This window comes from Babylonia areolata, chromosome 29, assembly GCF_041734735.1.
Source record: "Babylonia areolata isolate BAREFJ2019XMU chromosome 29, ASM4173473v1, whole genome shotgun sequence".
Classification (NCBI taxonomy): domain Eukaryota; kingdom Metazoa; phylum Mollusca; class Gastropoda; order Neogastropoda; family Buccinidae; genus Babylonia; species Babylonia areolata.
In genome coordinates this window covers 37,216,114-37,234,147 of record NC_134904.1, presented here as the reverse complement: position 1 = coordinate 37,234,147, position 18,034 = coordinate 37,216,114, and the positions used below count along the sequence as shown (strand labels likewise).

At 44.5% G+C, this 18,034-nt stretch overlaps 1 protein-coding gene across 3 annotated transcripts in view; it reads left to right on the top strand.

The window, feature by feature from the left end:
- Window positions 1–15,474, top strand: part of LOC143274835 (uncharacterized) — a 30,778-nt gene extending 15,304 nt beyond the window's left edge. For all 3 annotated transcript variants that reach the window (XM_076578777.1, XM_076578780.1, XM_076578778.1), the window contains 10 exons: window positions 580–687; window positions 1,315–1,405; window positions 3,222–3,271; window positions 4,873–5,040; window positions 5,803–5,918; window positions 7,376–7,454; window positions 8,211–8,306; window positions 10,171–10,413; window positions 11,578–11,663; window positions 13,490–15,474. In XM_076578777.1, the coding sequence (XP_076434892.1) occupies window positions 580–687; window positions 1,315–1,405; window positions 3,222–3,271; window positions 4,873–5,040; window positions 5,803–5,918; window positions 7,376–7,454; window positions 8,211–8,306; window positions 10,171–10,413; window positions 11,578–11,663; window positions 13,490–13,586 (1,134 nt within the window). In that variant the 3' untranslated portion in view covers window positions 13,587–15,474. The remainder of the gene's footprint in view (window positions 1–579; window positions 688–1,314; window positions 1,406–3,221; window positions 3,272–4,872; window positions 5,041–5,802; window positions 5,919–7,375; window positions 7,455–8,210; window positions 8,307–10,170; window positions 10,414–11,577; window positions 11,664–13,489) is intronic.
- The last annotated feature ends 2,560 nt before the right edge of the window (window positions 15,475–18,034 follow it).

The window sequence follows — 18,034 nt, the reverse complement described above, 5'->3', positions numbered from 1 at the left end:
ACTTACTCATTGAATGGTTGGCTGGCTGGCTGAATGTCGGGCTGTCATTTCCTTGTTTGGTTGGTTGGTTGGTTGGTTGACTGGTTACGTGAACTAGCAGGCTGATCAATTGACTAACCGACTGGTTGGCTAGCTGACTGCTTGATTGACTGATTGGCAGTTGGCTAGCTGAGTCGGTTGATTGGAGATTTGGCCGACTGACTGATTTGGTGATTAAAGGTCAGGCTGGCTGACTGATTGGTTGATTAGCAGTCTGGCTGGTTGACAGACTGGTTGATAGATATTCTGACTGGTTGACAGTCTGGCTGGTTGACAGACTGGTTGATAGATATTCTGACTGGTTGACTGGTTGACAGTCTGGCTGGTTGACAGACTGGTTGATAGATATTCTGACTGGTTAGCTGGTTGGCAGTCTGACCCGCTGACTGGTTAGTTAATTGGCAGCCTGGCTGGCTGAGTGGTTAGTTGATAGGTTTGACTGACTGACTGACTAGCTGGCTGAGTACGTGACTCGTTGATGGATGGATGGATGGATCGATCGATCGATCGATTGATTGATTGATTGACGGGATGTTGCAGGTGAACAACACCATTTTGTCGCTGGACCTGACAGACAACTGGCTGGGGTATGAGGGTGGTCTGGCCGTGTGTGACATGCTGAGAGAGAACTGCTTCATCACAGACCTGGTGTGTGTGTGTGTCTGTGTGTCTGTCTGTGTGTGGGTGGGTGTTGGTGTGTGTGTGTCTGTGTGTGTCTGTGTGTGTGTTTGTCTGTCTGTCTGTCTGTCTGTTTATGGTGTGTGTTGGTGTGTGTGCGTGTTGGTTATGAGGATGGTCTGGATGTGTGTGACATGCTGAGAGAGAACTGCTTCATCACAGACCTGGTGTGTGTGTGTGTGTGTGTGTGTGTGTGTGTGTGTGTTTGGTGTGTGTGTGTGTGTGTTTGGAGTTGTGTTTTGTGTGTGTGTGTGTGGAAGCGCATTTTACCTACCATGTTTGCGTGAGTCTGATTCGTGTGCGGATATATTCGTATAAGTTTGGCTAAATGTGCAAGTGTCTGTTTGTGTGCGTGTGTATGTTTGTGTGTCTCTGCCAGTGTATGCACGTAGGTACACATATAACCAATGTGTGTGTGTATGTGCACGTGCGTGCGTGTGTGTGTGCGAGCGCGTGCGTATGTGTATGTGTTTGTATATATTGGTGTGTGTGTGCGCGCGTGCGTGCCTGTGTCTGTATCTAGAGTCAGTGATAAAATCAATAGCCTTTATAATTCATCTCCCCCCCAAAAAAAAAACTATTCCATTTCTTTCCCAGAATTTATCGGACAACCAGCTGAAAAACACTGCTGCACATCTGTGCCACATATTCCTTCAGAACGACACACTTAGGCGAGTCAAACTAGCAGGTGAGAACTGTGTGGGTGGACACGGGAGAGGGGGGGTGCGTGTGGGTGGTCGGGATGGTCGGGTGGATGAGACCTGAGGAGAAGTGTTAGATATGTATAAGGCAATGGATTGTATCTAAATAGCCTCGAATATTACTAGCAGTACTTTTGTTGTTGTTGTTTTGAGGTTGTTGTTGGTTTTTGTTGTTGTTGGTTTTTGTTGTTTTTTTGTTGTCTTTGCACTTAATACTGTGTGGGTGAAGAGGGTGGGATGGGGGAGGGTCGGGGGGGGGGGGGGGGGGGGTTGAGGGTGGTCGGGTATGTTAGACCTTGAGAAGAAGTGTTAGATATGTGTTAGGCAATGTATTATATCTGAATAGCCTCGTATAATTATTATTAGCAGTACTTTTTTTTCTCACCAGTTTTTGCACTGGAACACATGGAGGAGTGTAGCTGTTTATTCTGTTCACTGAAATACGAAGAGGTGTACACCACCTACTTTTTCTGGCCTGTGCCCTCTGTGTCCTGTGTGTGTGTGTGTGCACGCGCGCGCGCGCGCACGTGCATGCGGGTGAGTGAGTCGCTCTCTGTTGTTGCACTGCATTGTGCAGTATTCTGTTTCATTATCAATGTATTTCTTGTCACAACAGATTTCTCTGTGTGAAAGTCGAGCTGCTAGCTTTCCCAGACAAGCGCCATCCATTAGAAATGCATTAAGAAACCAACTATTTTCCTGTCTACAATTGCATATGCTTAGCTTGTCCAAAAGCGGATTTGCTTTGTCGACAGCTTTTGAATTGTCAAGGATTCTTATGTGTGTCGGAAAAGTGCATATTCCCACACGGGACCACAGTCTCATCAGAATGACTAGCACCCAGACCAACAGCCACGGTGTTACGGATGGGAACTGGGGAGTGTTCAGTTTCTTCTTCTTCTTCTTTGTTCGTGGGCTGCAACTCCCACGTTCACTCGGGCTCGTATGTACACGAGTGAAGTTTTACGTGTATGACCGTTTTTACCCTGTCATGTAGGCAACCACACTCCGTTTTCGGGGGCGTGCATGCTGGGTATGTTCTTGTTACCATAACCCACCGAACGCTGACATGGATTACAGGTTCTTTAGCGTGCGTATTTGATCTTCTGCTTGCGTATACACACGAAGGGGATTCAGGCACAAGCAGGTCTGCACATATGTTGATCTGGGAGATCGGAAAAATCTCCACCATTTACCCACCAGGCGCCGTTACCGAGATTCGAACCCGGGACCCTCAGATTGAAAGTCCTACGCTTTAACCACTCGGCTATTGCGCCCGTCAAGTGTTAAGTTTAAATCCAGGTCCATACAGGAAAGTGAACCCGGGAACCTCGGGCGCTTTTTACTACCCACTGGGCCACGTTTGTGTGAGTCTTGTGGGTGTGCGCAAAATATGTACGTATAGTTTAGCTGATTGTTGGCTGTGTAAGCGAGTGATTGTGTGCGTGCGCGGATGCTCGTTGTGTGTCTCAGCCATTGTGTGCACATTTGTGTACGTGCCACCATTGTGTATGTGTGTGTGTGGAGGGGGGCCCGGGGGGAGGGGGTGGCGGGTGTGGGGGGACGGCGCGCATTCGCAAACTTTTTTTTCACTGTGTGCAAGGCCTATTCACGTCTGCATGTATACCTAAATATGACGACGCCCAAAAGAAAACGTAAATATCGACGAGAACGACAATAATTATGATGCTTTCTGTTGTAAGTGGCAATTACGTTTTACTTTTGTAAGTATGAGAAAGAGACAGACAGACAGACAGACAGAGACAGAGAGAGAACTAATGAAGTGTAACTATTTTTCGACAGGGAATGGTTTTGACGACAGATCAGCGGAACACTTCGCGGAGTTTATCGCGGTATGACAATTTTTTTTTAAATTTTCGTCATAGTTTTAAAATTGACGTACAGTGTGATGTAATCTTGAAGCTAAATCTCCTAAAACGTGTTCCAAGACAGCAAACACGAACTCAGTCACAGGCAGTAATATAACTGCAGTGATTTTCTTGGAACTTCTTGGCGGGCATCCAGCTGACTGATAGAATGCCCTGATCTGAGTCGGTTCAAGGGCAACAAAGACGAATCAAAGTCACAGATAGAAGCATTGAAGAGGCTGAACCTTTGTTCCTCCCTTTTTTTTATTTTTTTTTTTATTCAACTTCTTTTTACATACAGCCAAAACCAAAAAAAAAAGGAGATATTGTGCTTGGTTTTTTGTGTTTTCTTTCTTCTTTTTTTTCTCTTCATTTCTAATGAATACAATCAAGATGAACATTGCATCGTAGGTGTTCTGAAAAAAATAAAAACAAATTAGAGAAACAAAGGAATGGGAAAGGAAATAAACAAACAAACAAAAACAAAGCATGAAAAGAGGCATACTTTAAAAGTCATCGATAACAGCACAACCACAACATGTTGATCCACACATGTTACTACTGCTACTACTACTACTACTACTGCTTATGATAATAATGATAATCAGAAGAAGAAGAATGATGATGATGCTAATGATAATAATAATGATAACTATACTGATAATTATGATGATGTTTATAACAACAACAACAATAATAATAATAATGATGATGATTATGCTAATGATAACAATAATGATAATTCATAATGATAATAAGACGAAGAAGAAGAACAACAACAACAACAATAACGGTAATAATAATAATAATAATAATAATAATAATAATGATGATGATGATGATAATATGGGATGATAAAAATGATAATGATGATGATGATGATGATGATGATGATAACGATGTGTGTGAATGACAATCAAAATGATGAGCAACGTGTGGAGACTCCCCCCTAGTACACCACCAGCACCAAGCTGGCAATGTACCAGAGATGTGTATATACTTTCCACACTGTTCTGTGGCTCAGAATGATGGCAGAGATTGACTGAAAGTGATCTAACGAAGGCAGTATAGTAAGTAAGTGAGTAAGCTCGCACGTAACTGCATCAACACTAAGCAGAGAATGTACCAGAGTTGTGTACTTTCCACACTGTTCTATGACTCAGAATGATGGTAGACGATGACTGAAAGTGATCCAATGAAGGCAGTAAGCTAGTAAGCTCGCACCACCCCCGAAAATGGAGTATGGCTGCCTACATGGGGGTGGGGGATGGGGGTAAAAACAGTCATACACCTACATAACGAAATTGCAGTTGAGCGTGAATTTGTGATATACATTGTTATGTCAAATTTTACCGCTTTCCTTGTGATCTGTATGGTTTCACAGACTTCGTCACACTTAAATTCTCTAATGATGTAATAAAGTTGTTCAGGTTCTTGTTCTGATTCGGCCAACGAACGAAGAAGAATTTCCCCCCACCCCCCTTCCCGGCACCCCCCTCCCCCTTTCCCTTCCCCTCCCCCGGCTTCGTCACAGGGCTTTGTGTGTTTGAACGTCCTGTCCGCTTCGCCTTCGCTTGTTGCGGCAGAACCCCAGCCACATAGAATACCTGGACCTGAGTCGTAACAACCTGTGCGAGGCGGCGGGGCTGTGCCTGGGGCCAGCCATCTCCGAGAACGTCAACATCACGGAGCTGGACCTCTCGTGGAACCACCTCAGACGGAAAGGGGCGATGGCCGTGGCTGCAGGGGTGAAGGTGAGTGGGGGAGGGGGTGCGGGAGGGGGAGAGGGGGGGTCGGAAGAAAGAGAAGGGTGGTGGGGATAGGAAGGAGGGGGCGTGGGGGGGGGGGGGACGGAGTCGGAAGAGAGAGGGGTGTGGTGGTGGGTGTGGTGAGAGAGATCGACGAATGAGGATAACGGATAACGATGTTTTTTTTGTTTGTTCATTGTTGTTGATGTTTGTGATGGTGAAAGTGATGACAATGTTCATGACGATTATTATGGTGTTGGTGATGACGAAGAAGTTGATGTTTGTGATGATGAAAGTGATGACAATGTTCATGACGATTATTATGGTGTTGGTGATGACGAAGTTGATGTTTGTGATGGTGAAAGTGATGACAATGTTCATGACGATTATTATGGTGTTGGTGATGACAACGATCATGTTCATGTTCATGATCATGATGATTACAATGATGTTCATGGTGACGATGGTCGTGATGATTACGACGATGCCGATGATGACAGTGATCATGCAGATTACGATGATGATGATCATGATCATAATGATGATCATGATGATGATGCTGACGATCACAACGATCCCAGTGATTACAACAATTCTGATGATGAAAATAATTATGACGATGATCATGATGACGACAACGGTCATGATGATTAACGACACTGATGATGAAAATAATTATGACGATGATCATGATGACGACAACGGTCATGATGATGACATCGACGTTGATGATGACGATGAAAAGTGATGACGCTGTCCCATGGGCAGACGAACGTGTTCCTGAAGAAGATCAACCTCTCTTGGAACGGCTTTGGTCTAGAGGGCGCTACAGCGCTCAGCGGCGCCCTGAAAGACAACTCTGTGCTGGAAGAACTCAACATAACGTCAGTTCATCTGTGCTCTGTTCTGTCTGTCTGTCTGTTTGTCTCTGTCCTATATGTTTGTCTCTGAGTGTCTGTCGCCGGTCTGTTCCGTCTTTCAGTCTCTGTCTTTTCTATAATGTCTGTTTCTGTCTGATTGCTGTCCTGTGTACTGGAAGTCAGTGTAGTCTGTGCTCTGGTCTGTTCCGTCTGTCTGTCTGTCTCTGTCTTAGTTGTTTGTTTGTCTCTGAAGGCCGCCGGTCTGTTCAATCAATCTCTGTCTTTTCTATCTATCTGTTTGTCTCTGATATTGCTGTCCTGTTTACTTGAAGAACTCAACATCATGTTAGTGTAGTCTGTGCTCTGGTCTGTTCTGCCTGTCCATCTCTGTCCTGTTTGTCTGTTTGTCTCTGATGGTCGCCCAGTCTGTTCTGTTTGTATGTCGGTCAGTTATATTTGTGTGCTTGTCTGTGAGTGCTGTTCTCAACACAACTTCGTGCTGGAAGAACTCAACATCAAGTTAGTGTAGTTTACGTCCTCCTCTAGTTTGTTCTGTCTGTCCATCTCTGTCCTATTTGTCTGTTTGTCTCTGATGGCCGCGAGTCAGTTCTGCCTGCCTGTCTGTCTGTCTGTCATATTTGTCCGCTTGTCTGTGAGTGCTGTCTTCAAACACAACTTTGTGCCAGAAGAACTCAACATCATGTCACTGGAGTCTACGTTCTCCTCTGGTCTGGTCTGTCTGTATGTCTCTGTCTGTTGTGTTTGTCTGTGAGTGCTGTCCTCAAACACAACTCTGTGCTTGAAGAGCTCAGCATCACATCAGTGTAGTCTGTGTTCTCCTCTGATCTGTTCTGTCTGTCTGTCTCTGTTTTATTTGTCTCTAAGTGCAGTCCTGAAAAACAGCTTTGTCATAAAACAGTTCAGCATCACGTCAGTTTTAGTCTGTGTGCTTCTCTTGTTTATTTAGTTCCGTTTGTCAGTCAGTATGTCTGTCTGTGCTGCGTGTTTTTCTGTTTGTTCATAGTTCTGTGGCCCGCCCCTTACAAAATAAAAAGCTTTATGCTGGGAGAATTCAACATCACTTCAGTGTCGTTTGTGTTCTCTTCTGGTCTTTTCTCTTCTGTCTGTCTGTCTGTCTGTCTGTACCCTCCCCACGCTTTCTCTGTGTACATGTATTTGTGTGTATATTTACATATGCGTGTGTAAAAAAAAAAATGAACAAACAAAACACAACATTACGCCAGTTCGTCACCAGTATGAGTGACGAGATATTAATCATCAAACAGAATCCCTGTGATCTGATTCATTAATCTGGTCACTGACTTTATGTTCGCCAGTGTGGGTGCTCTGGTAGATTCAGACAGAGATGTCCGCCATGATAATGGTGATAATGAAGACAACAACGACGATGATAATGTTGGTGGTAGTGGTGGTGGTAATGATTATGGTGATGAAAACGGCGATGGATAATTTTGTTCCAGGAACAACCGCATCAGCACTGAAGGGGCGGTGGTCATCGGCAAGGGGTTGAGTGTGAACGAGACACTTCATATCCTCAAGGTAAATAACCCTCTCAGTTCCGACCAGACCAGCGAAAAATTGCGTCAGTTGTGTACCTTTGTTAATGGAGAGAGTTACCACTCTTTGTTGTTGTTTGATCAAATATTATGAATAATATGCTTATGACGATGGTGGGGTCTTCTTCTTCTTCATCATCATCATCATCGTCTTCTTCTTCTTATTATTATTATTATTATTATTATTGTTATTATTATTGTTGTTGTTGTTGTTGTTTTATTATTATTATTATTTGTTGTTTTGTTGTTGTTTTATTATTATTATTATTATTCTCCTTATTATTATTATTATTATTGTTGTTGTTGTTGCTATTTTTATTATTATTATTATTATTATTATTATTATTGCTGCTGATGGATGCACAGATGAGGAAGAATCAAATGTATAGTGTTGCATTCCATCATATCATGATTATCATCATCATTATCATTATCAAATTCTTTTTCTGCTTCTTCTTCTTCTTCTTCCTGTTACCAGTATTTTTATCATCATTATCAATATCATTACAGTATTGCTGATGCATGCACAGACGAGAAAGAATCGATTGCAGAGTGCTGAATACCATAATATCATCATCATCATCATCATCGCCATCTCAAAGTGTTATATGACTAGTATTCATCATTGTTTGCTGAAGTAGTTGTTGTATCGTCTAAGTAGTTGTATAGTAGTAGTGCCGTCTTTGTTTTGATGATGATGATGATGAGGGTGACGATGATGATGACGATGGATCCACAGATGGGGAAGAATCCCATGCAGAGTGCGGGATGCTGGGGGATCTGTGCCGCCATCTTGAGAAATCCCAACTGTGTTTTGAGGGAGCTGGATTTCTCTGTGAGTTTCCCTGCTGCTGTTTGGGTGTATGTGTGAATGTGTGTCTTCATGTTAGACATTTTTTTTGCTTATTTACCATCATTGTTGTCTTATTTATTTATTTATTTATTTATTCATTATTATTATTATTATTACTACCTTTTTTATATTGTAATTATTTATTTATTTATTTACTTATTTATGCACGCTTATCTATTATTTATTCACTTTTGTTTTCCCCTCAAGGCCTGACTAAGCGCGTTGGGTTACACTGCTGGTCAGGCATCTGCTTGGAAGATGTGGTATAGCGTATATGGATTTGTCCGAACGCAGTGACGCCTCCTTGAGCTACTGATACTGAAACTGAAACTGTCAGGCAGTCTGTCTACATCTTCGCTTATATATTCGTGTCATGGGTTCAGATTGAAGGAGGTGTCAAAGCGAGCGGACTGATCCATATTCGCTGCACCACATCTGCTATTAAAATGAAACAACAGATGCCTGACCTTCGCGTAACCCAACGCGCTAATCAGGCCTTGTGATAGATAAATAGATATATATGTGTCTATTTATTGATAGATATATAACTGTTTGTACGTATAGCTACGTGTGTCTGGGAGTGTGAGTGCATAGCTGCATATGTATGTACGTTATAATGTATGTACAGCTATTGTATGATAGTCGTGTCCCACTATAACCGTCTGGGAACAGCAGAGGAGGCAACTGCTGTCCCGACTATCTGGACTGGGATTTTGATCATAGTGGAGAGTGTCTTGCCCAAGTTACATCCCCACACTCTCTCGGCCAGTATGGTTTTTGGACAGTCGGCGTTGGGATGGTTCCCAAAGGCCAACTAGCTCCTCCCCTCACCCCACACCCTCATATACATATATGTATTCATATATGAATTTGCCAGAAATATATGTATGTATATATCGCCATGCATGTATGTATGCATCGCAAAAAAAAATATCCATGCGTGTATGTATTGGTCGATGGATGAATGGGTGACTAAAGTACGGATGTACCTTCGTGTATCCATGAATGCATAGTATGCGTGTCTGTAAGTAGTTGTATGTACGTATGTGATTATGTGATCCGACACCACACATTTTTTCCCACGATACCCCCCCAATCCCCACCCCTTCCTCCTTTATTCCCAACACCCATTCCTCACACACACACACACACACACACACACACACACACACACACACACACACACACACACACACAAACACACACACACACACACGCCCCCCACACCCCCACATACACACACACGCACACACACACGCGCACACTCAAACACACACACACACACGCTCACACGCACGCACGCACGCACGCACGCACACACACACACACACACACACACACACACACACACACAATTACACTCTCCCCTTCATTCTGCTTCCTTTCTCCATCTGTTTTTCCCAGGACACACTCACACACACACACACACACACACACACACACACACACACACACACACACACACACACACACACACACACACACACACACGGGAAACACTCTCCCCTTCAGATTGGAAGAATAGGCTATGCCTAAAATCTTAATCCTTGAATAAAAACGTTTTGAGTTCTGAGTTCTGAGTTCTTCTTCCTTTCTCCCTCTGTTTTCCCCAACACACACACCCCCACCACCCCCCCACGCACACATCAACCCCAACCCCTTACCCCCGACCCCCGACCCCCACCCCCCTATCCACCCCCCTACACACACACAGACGAAACACTCTCCCCATTCATTTCTCCCATGGACACCACAAGTACTAAGATATTAAATGTCTACGATTTTTCCTACCTTCCTTCCTTCCTTCCTCCTTCCCTCGGCTCTCCCTCACCTCCTCCTCCTACAGGACATCCTGGTGAACCAGGACTTCGAGGCCATCCTCCAGCAGGTGAAGGAGCACCTGCCGCAGCTGCACGTGACGCACGGGGACACCACGGCCCCGCTGAAGCCTAGGAAGCGCGTGCATCCGATGGTGAAGCTGATGGTGTACATCGAGAAGAACAACCTGCGCCTCATCGACTTCTTCAACAAGTTCGACAAAGAGGGCACCATGAGCATCTCCGGGGAACACTTCCGTCAGGGGTTGAAGGTGTGAGAGAGATGCGAGGATTGGCGTAGGGGGTAGGTGGGGGGTGGGGGGGGCTTGGGGTGGGTGTGGAGGCGATGGAGAGACAGAGAAGGGGGGGGGGAGAGAGAAGAGACAGGGAACGTAGGAACGCAAGGGCTCTGAGGTGTGCAGGGGGTTTGGGGGTGGGGCTGAAGGATGGAAATTTAGATTCAGATTCAGATGATTTCATTTATTTACAGGCCTAGGTTCTTCATGAAGGGGTGGATGGACACATATCAAACAAACATGCATTATATCAGCCACATAATAATCGAAGCACACAATTTCTGAAACGCTGCTGTAGCGGATACCATGAGCATCTTCGGGGAAACATTTCCGTCATGGGCTAAAGGTCTGTGAGATGTGAGGACTGGGGTGTGTGGAGGGGGGGGGGGCTGGAGGATAGAAAGAGAGGGGTGTGGGACTGACAGGGAACGCAGGAACGCAAAGGCCACCAAGCCTGTTCGCATGAGAATACGTGTAACGATTTGAAAAACTTAGGAAAGACAGGGAGGGGGAGAGAGAGAGAGGCGGGGTTGGTAGGGAGGGAAGGATAAGAGAATCTTCTCTCTCAGTCTTTCTGTGTCTCTGTCTCTCTGACTGTCTGTCTGTTGCTCTCTCTCTTTCTCTCTCTCTCTCTCGCTCGCTCGCTCGCTCTGTCTCTGTCTCTGTCTCTGTCTCTATCTGTCTCTTTGTCTGTCTGTCTTCTTCTTCTTCATCTTCTTCTTCTCTTTGATTAAGACGATTTATTTGGTTCAGTTGCTTGGCCACACGAGACTACGACACACACACACACACACACACACACACACACACACACACACACACACATATATATATATATATATATATAGAGAGAGAGAGAGAGAGAGAGAGAGAGATGTATCTGTGTGGGTGTGCACGTGCTTGAACTTGAACGTACGTGCATGTATGTGCGGGTGTATACGCTCGCTCGCTTGCATGCTTGCTTGCACGTATCCGTGCTTGTGTGTGTGTGTGTGTGTGTGTGTGTGTGTGTGTGTGTGTGTGTGTGTGTGTGTGTGTGTGTGTGTGTGTGTGTGTGTGTGTGTGTGTGTGTGTGTGTGTGTGTGTGTGTGTGTGTGTGTGTGTGTGTGTGTGTGTCTGTGTGTGTGTCTGTGTGTGCAGGATGCGGGCATACCACTGAAAGACGATGATATCGACCTGCTATTGGAAGAACTGGATAAAGACGGAGACGGGGAGATCAATTACAGGTATACCTATAACCACATGTACACGAATACACGTACACCGTGCACGCACGCACACACACACACACACACACACACACACACACACACACACACACACACACACACACACACACACACACACACACACACACACACACACACACACACAACTATCGCAAGTTTGGTAAGCACAGTCGTCAGGGCGCACTGTTATTTTTTGTTTGTTTGTTTGTTTTTTTATGTCGATTCGCTGCAATGTGATTTAGAGAAGACACGCATTCCTTCTTTCAAGCACACACAAATGCACAATAATGCGATTGGTATCGTGGAGAATAGGCGAGGAACTGAAAGTGGGGGGGGGGGCCGGGGGGGGGGGGGGGGGAGGGGGTGTACTCAGTGAGGGAGAAATACAAAGCTAACAGTCGAGTGGAGGGGCGTTGTGTGGATGGATAACCACACTACCTGTAAAAAAAAACAACTAAAAAAAACCCTCTGCCTACCAGAGAGTGCCATATGACGTAAACGACTGGTGTCACAAATTGCTGGGAATCATGCAAACTAAATGTTTTGAATATCGCCGTATCATGTCCTCAAATATATCCCCGGCCTTGTTCTTGTATTGTGTAGTCAGAATTGGATAATCAGTCGAATAACAAATGGTGCACTTAGATTGTGCTGAAGAAACTACAGATACTGTTATTAGAATACTTGCAGTCGAAGCGTTTCGTCGTATTTTATAGATTTTTTTTTCTTCTCACGTTTTTTTGTTTTTGTTGTTTGTTTGTTTTTTGTTTGTTTGTTTGTTTTTTTTGGGTGTTGTTGTTGTTGTTTTACATTTGTGGCCTGGCCGTAAGAATATTTCAGGGTTACTTTAAAAGAATTTAGAAAATACTGTTTTTACAAAAGTCGATTTCATTTCATGAGATGAAAACCTTAACCCGCATGGTAGAGGACCCATGTCACTAAAAGGTGATCATTCATTGGTCTGTTATCAATGAACCTACTGCTCTTAATGTTCGGTGGTGGGATAGGCCATAGTTTCTATACATCGCAGGGGGAATCCCCAGCTATTCTTAACCACTGTCTTTTCTGTGTTTATACCACAAGGGAATTTTGTACTCTAAATTGACTGGCGGTGAAAGGGTTAATGATGGGCCTATCACTTGCAGGCACATGTACGTTAAACGTGCATTATGTCTTGTTGAACTGCATTGTTTCATACTGCGCTGGACAGGACTGTAATGTACTGCATTCTATTGAATCATGACCAGACGGGCGCAATAGCCGAGGGTTTAAAGCGTTGGACTTTCAATCTGAGGGTCCTGGGTTCGAATCACGGTGACGGTGCCTGGTGGGTAAATGGGGTGGAAATTTTTACGATCTCCCAGGTCAACATATTTGCAGACCTGCTTAGTGCCTGAACCTCCTTCGTGTGCAGACGGCAAGCAGAAGATCAAATACGCACGTTAAAGATCCTCTAATCCATGTCATCGTTCGGTGGGTTATGGAAACAAGAACATACCCAGCATGCACACCCCCGAAAGCGGAGTATGGCTGCCTACAAGGCGGGTTAAAAACGGTCATACACGTAAAAGCCCACTCGTGTACATACGAGTGAACGTGGGAGTTGCAGCCCTTGAACGAAGGAGAAGAAGGAGAGAAGAAGAACCATGACCGAAAGACATTGCGCTGCATGAATTTGCATTATTCTTTTTGTTGTTGTTGTTGTTGTTTCTGTCTTGCATTGCATACATGCCCCCACCCTCCCTCTCCCTCTCCCCATCTCTCTCCCCCTTCCCTAAACACATAACCACTCTGGGATTTGTTTGTGCCTGTTATCATGGCAGCGAGCTTGTGATCGGCCACACCGACTTCCAGGAGAGGGAGAAAGAGGAGAGGAAGCTACGGACCATTGTGACGTCAGTGAGACCCGTGACGTCATAGATTAAACCGGATGCCACTTAGGCCGGCCGGGCAGCTCGGAGTCAACGAACAGGGTTCAGCTTGCTTTATACCGCGTGTTCCCGCCTTCATGTTTTACATTGTTGAATTCATTATGTCTTTTTATTATTCTTGTCTTTTTTTTCTTCTTCTTCTTTTTTTAATCTTATGGTGATGATTATAATTATTATCACGGTATGAAACAGTGAAGGTGCTTACTATATTTTTGAATAATGAGGTATTTCAGAGGATAGTAATTAAGAACTCACGAACTCAAAAGAAACATCTCAACCAAAACGTTCCTTGGAAAAGGTACGCTCCTCAAATCATGACAAGACTGGGGGGGAAATAAAGGTCAAAAATGTATGCTGAAAGAGAGGGAATTCGATTCGAAACGCACAAACAAACAAAGCATGTTTTTGCGTTTCTTATTGTTTTATTCATATGTGTGTGTGTGTGTGTGTGTGTGTGTGTGTGCATTCGTAGTCTACCTTATTAAATAGTATTTATTCGTTGATTTTGGTCATTCATCCAGTGAGTTTTTCAGGAGGATGCAGGCATATAGTTATTGTTTGGGGTTGTTTTTTTTGTGTTTTTTGGGGGGGGGTTTTGCATGTGATAGAGACCCACTCTCTCTCTCTCTCTCTCTCTCTCTCTCTCTCTCTCTCTCTCTCTCTCTCTCTCTCTCTCTCTCTCTCTATATATATATATATATATATATATATATATATATATATATCTGTGTACGTACAAAGTCCGTGCCTTAATGCATTTTATTTCTTTTCTTCTGTTTTTGTTTTGTTTGTGTTGTGTTTTTCATGTTCAGTTCGTTTTTGATATTTACTGTGATATTCCCGTGCCGATGAACGAGAAATCAGTCTCGCAAGTCCAAATAAATGTTTCAACATATATGTATAACTATTGTACGTACTAGTAATGAATTGGCATTTACATATTTTAATCAGACAAAAAAAGAATTCTGAAAAAGGCAGGATGTGAAGAAATAATAATGCATTTCCTGTTAATGTAACGTGTCTGTGATTTGTAAATATTCCATGTTGCCATTGCTTTTCTTCTTTTTTTCTTTTTTTTTTTTTTTCTTCTTCTTCTTCATTTTTTCACTATTTGTTTTTCGGGGTTTTTTTTATGTATGTTCTGTTATTTAAATGCACGAATCCGTCCTTTTGTTGTGTTATTCTTAGGTCACGGCTTCTGTTTCCATCATCTGGCATTTCATTTCTGTTACTTATATGAAATACAATCAAGGTTTGATACAGAGAGACAGTGTACTGAAGTCTTTAACTCTCTCCATACGAACGGCGAAAGAGATGACTGACGTTAACAGTGTTTCACCCCAATTGCCATCATCAAAATATTCCAAGCGGAAGGCTCATACTGAAGAGGTGAATGTTGACAAAGAATACTACAATTCTGACGACGGAAGCAAAAGGTTGGGTCATTCAGACACCCACAGGACATGCGAGGGGTATGTGTAGAGGAGAAGAGAGGACTGGCCGTACTGAGTGAGTTAACGAAGATCGACTTTGTCTTTGTTTTTGTTTTTTTCCGCCGGAATCATTTGAACCCAGACTGCAAACAATACTTTCAGAAAACGTATTACAACTGAGTTATTTTATGATATCTTGTTTTATATTGAAGTATGTTTTTCACACACACACACACACACACACACACACACACACACACACCGCACCGTGCACTCACACACACACACACACACACACACACACACACACACACACACACCGTGACGCTCACAAACGCTCGCACTCACACAATGTTATCTGATTACTTCAAAATGCCACATACTTGAACTGCTGATCTGTTCAGGCGAGAAACTGCCAATGGAAAAGATAATAAATCAGATATAGAGACACTTTTGGTGTTCGTGTGATGGTGATGGACCTCGAAATGCATGTCGCGTGGACTTGTCTTTCTGTCATTAAAATACTTACTTGTGTATGCGTACGCGTGTGTGTGCGTGCGTGCTTGCATGTGTGCGTGCGTGTGTGTGTGTGTGTGTGCGTGCGTGCGTGTGTGTGTGCATGCGAGTGTGTGTGTGTGTGTGTGTTCAGGAAAGAGATCGAGAGGGTAACTCCATGCATGGAAGGTCCATCTGGGGAGGCGATCGCGAAACAAAATGCTTCCGTGACATTATCTTGGGTTTGCTCCCTTCCGTTGAAATTGGTGTGGAGGAGGTTTGTCGGGGGTCTATGCTGTCTGCCCATAAATCACCATGACTTCGGATATCGTTTTCTTTCTTTCATTTCAGTTTCTTTCCTTTCATTCTTGACCTGTTCATTTCTTTTCTACTTCTTTATCCCCCCCCCCCCCACCCCCCCCACCCCGTCCCCTTCATCGCGCCCACATCTCCCTCTCGAGATCAGTGTCTCTCGATCATTCTTCACAGAGTTTTCCTTACTCTCATCGTCATTCATCTCGTCATCGTCTTCATTTGATTTGTTTCTCTAACCCTCTCTCTCTCTCTCTTTCTCTTTCTCTCTCTTCTTTCTCGTTTTCACCATTCTTCTTCGTTGTCTTCTGGTTCCTTTTCTTGGGACTTGTTGAGAAATGACACGGTTTCAGTGAATGTAATTTTACACAGCACAGTTCATGAAGTTACCTTATGTGTTTTGTTGTTGTTGTTGTTGTTGTACCCTTCAGGTGTCTGCGTGGCTCAGTTGGTTGAGTGCCGAGCTGGCAATCAAAAAGTTGTTGGTTCGAATCCTGGACGCCCCCAAAATGTGAAGTGAAAAAAAACACACAAAAAAACGCTGTTCGCACATGCACACTGGAAACTGAAATATGTGAATAAAATGAGAAGAAGAGGGCGGGAGACAGAAAGAGGGAAGACCGAGACAAGGGTAGACAATGACTGGGACGGGGAAAGACACGGAAAGCAGGCACGGGGCCTGAAGTGAAACTGGAGGAAAGGATCGAGAGACAGAGACCACGGAGACAACAGATCGAGGGATATGGGAAACGGAGACAATGAAGTCGTACACAGACTGACAGACACAGGGAAAGACGGGAACAAAGGATGCACGGACAACTTGAAGAGAACGTCCGGAGAGAGAGAGAGACACGGCGGTCGAAACTGACGTGGAGACAGGGAAGACACTGAGACAGGCCAACAGGGAAGACACTGAGACAGGGAAGACACTGAGACAGGGAAGACACTGAGACAGGGAAGACACTGAGACAGGCCAACAGGGAAGACACTGAGACAGGCCAACAGGGAAGACACTGAGACAGTCAAACAGGGAAGACACTGAGACAGGCCAACAGGGAAGACACTGAGACAGGCCAACAGGGAAGACATTGAGACAGGCAAACAGGGAAGACACTGAGACAGGGAAGACACTGAAACAGGCAAACAGGGAAGACACTGAGACAGGGAAGACACTGAGACAGGCCAACAGGGAAGACACTGAGACAGGGAAGACACTGAGACAGGCCAACAGGGAAGACGCTGAGACAGGGAAGACACTGAGACAGGCAAACAGGGAAGACACTGAGACAGGGAAGACACTGAGACAGGCAAACAGGGAAGACACTGAGACAGGGAAGACACTGAGACAGGCAAACAGGGAAGACACTGAGACAAGGAAGACACTGAGACAGGCAAACAGGGAAGACATTGAGACAGAGAAGACACTGGGACAGGCAAACAGGGAAGACATTGAGACAGGCAAACAGGGAAGACACTGAGACAGGCAAACAGGGAAGACACTGAGACAGGCAAACAGGGAAGACACTAAGACAGAGAAGACACTGAGACAGGCAAACAGGGAAGACATTGAGACAGGCAAACAGGGAAGACATTGAGACAGAGAAGACACTGGGACAGGCAAACAGGGAAGACACTGAGACAGGGAAGACATTGAGACAGGCAAACAGGGAAGACACTGAGACAGGCAAACAGGGAAGACATTGAGACAGGCAAACAGGGAAGACACTGAGACAGGCAAACAGGGAAGACACTGAGACAGGCAAACAGGGAAGACACTGAGACAGGGAAGACATTGAGACAGGCAAACAGGGAAGACACTGAGACAGGCAAACAGGGAAGACATTGAGACAGGGAAGACACTGAGACAGGCAAACGGCCGTAAAACAATTAGGGGGACACAGAAGACGAGACAGAGAATGCTAGAGACAAAGAGAGACACATACTGCGGAGACTGCTGATGTGGAAGAGTGAGAAAGAGACTGACACAGATGGGGCATGTGAAGACAGGGACAATTCAACTGAGACTGACCCAGACACAGGGGAGAGAATTCGAGAGATGGGAGACTATGACTACAGGGAAACGAAGAACTGAAGATAACAAGAAACATAAACAGTAGATAATGACATGGAGACACAGAGGAGGGAGACAGTTATGAGACCTGTATACATAGAGATAAACAATATGGCGTCAGACATA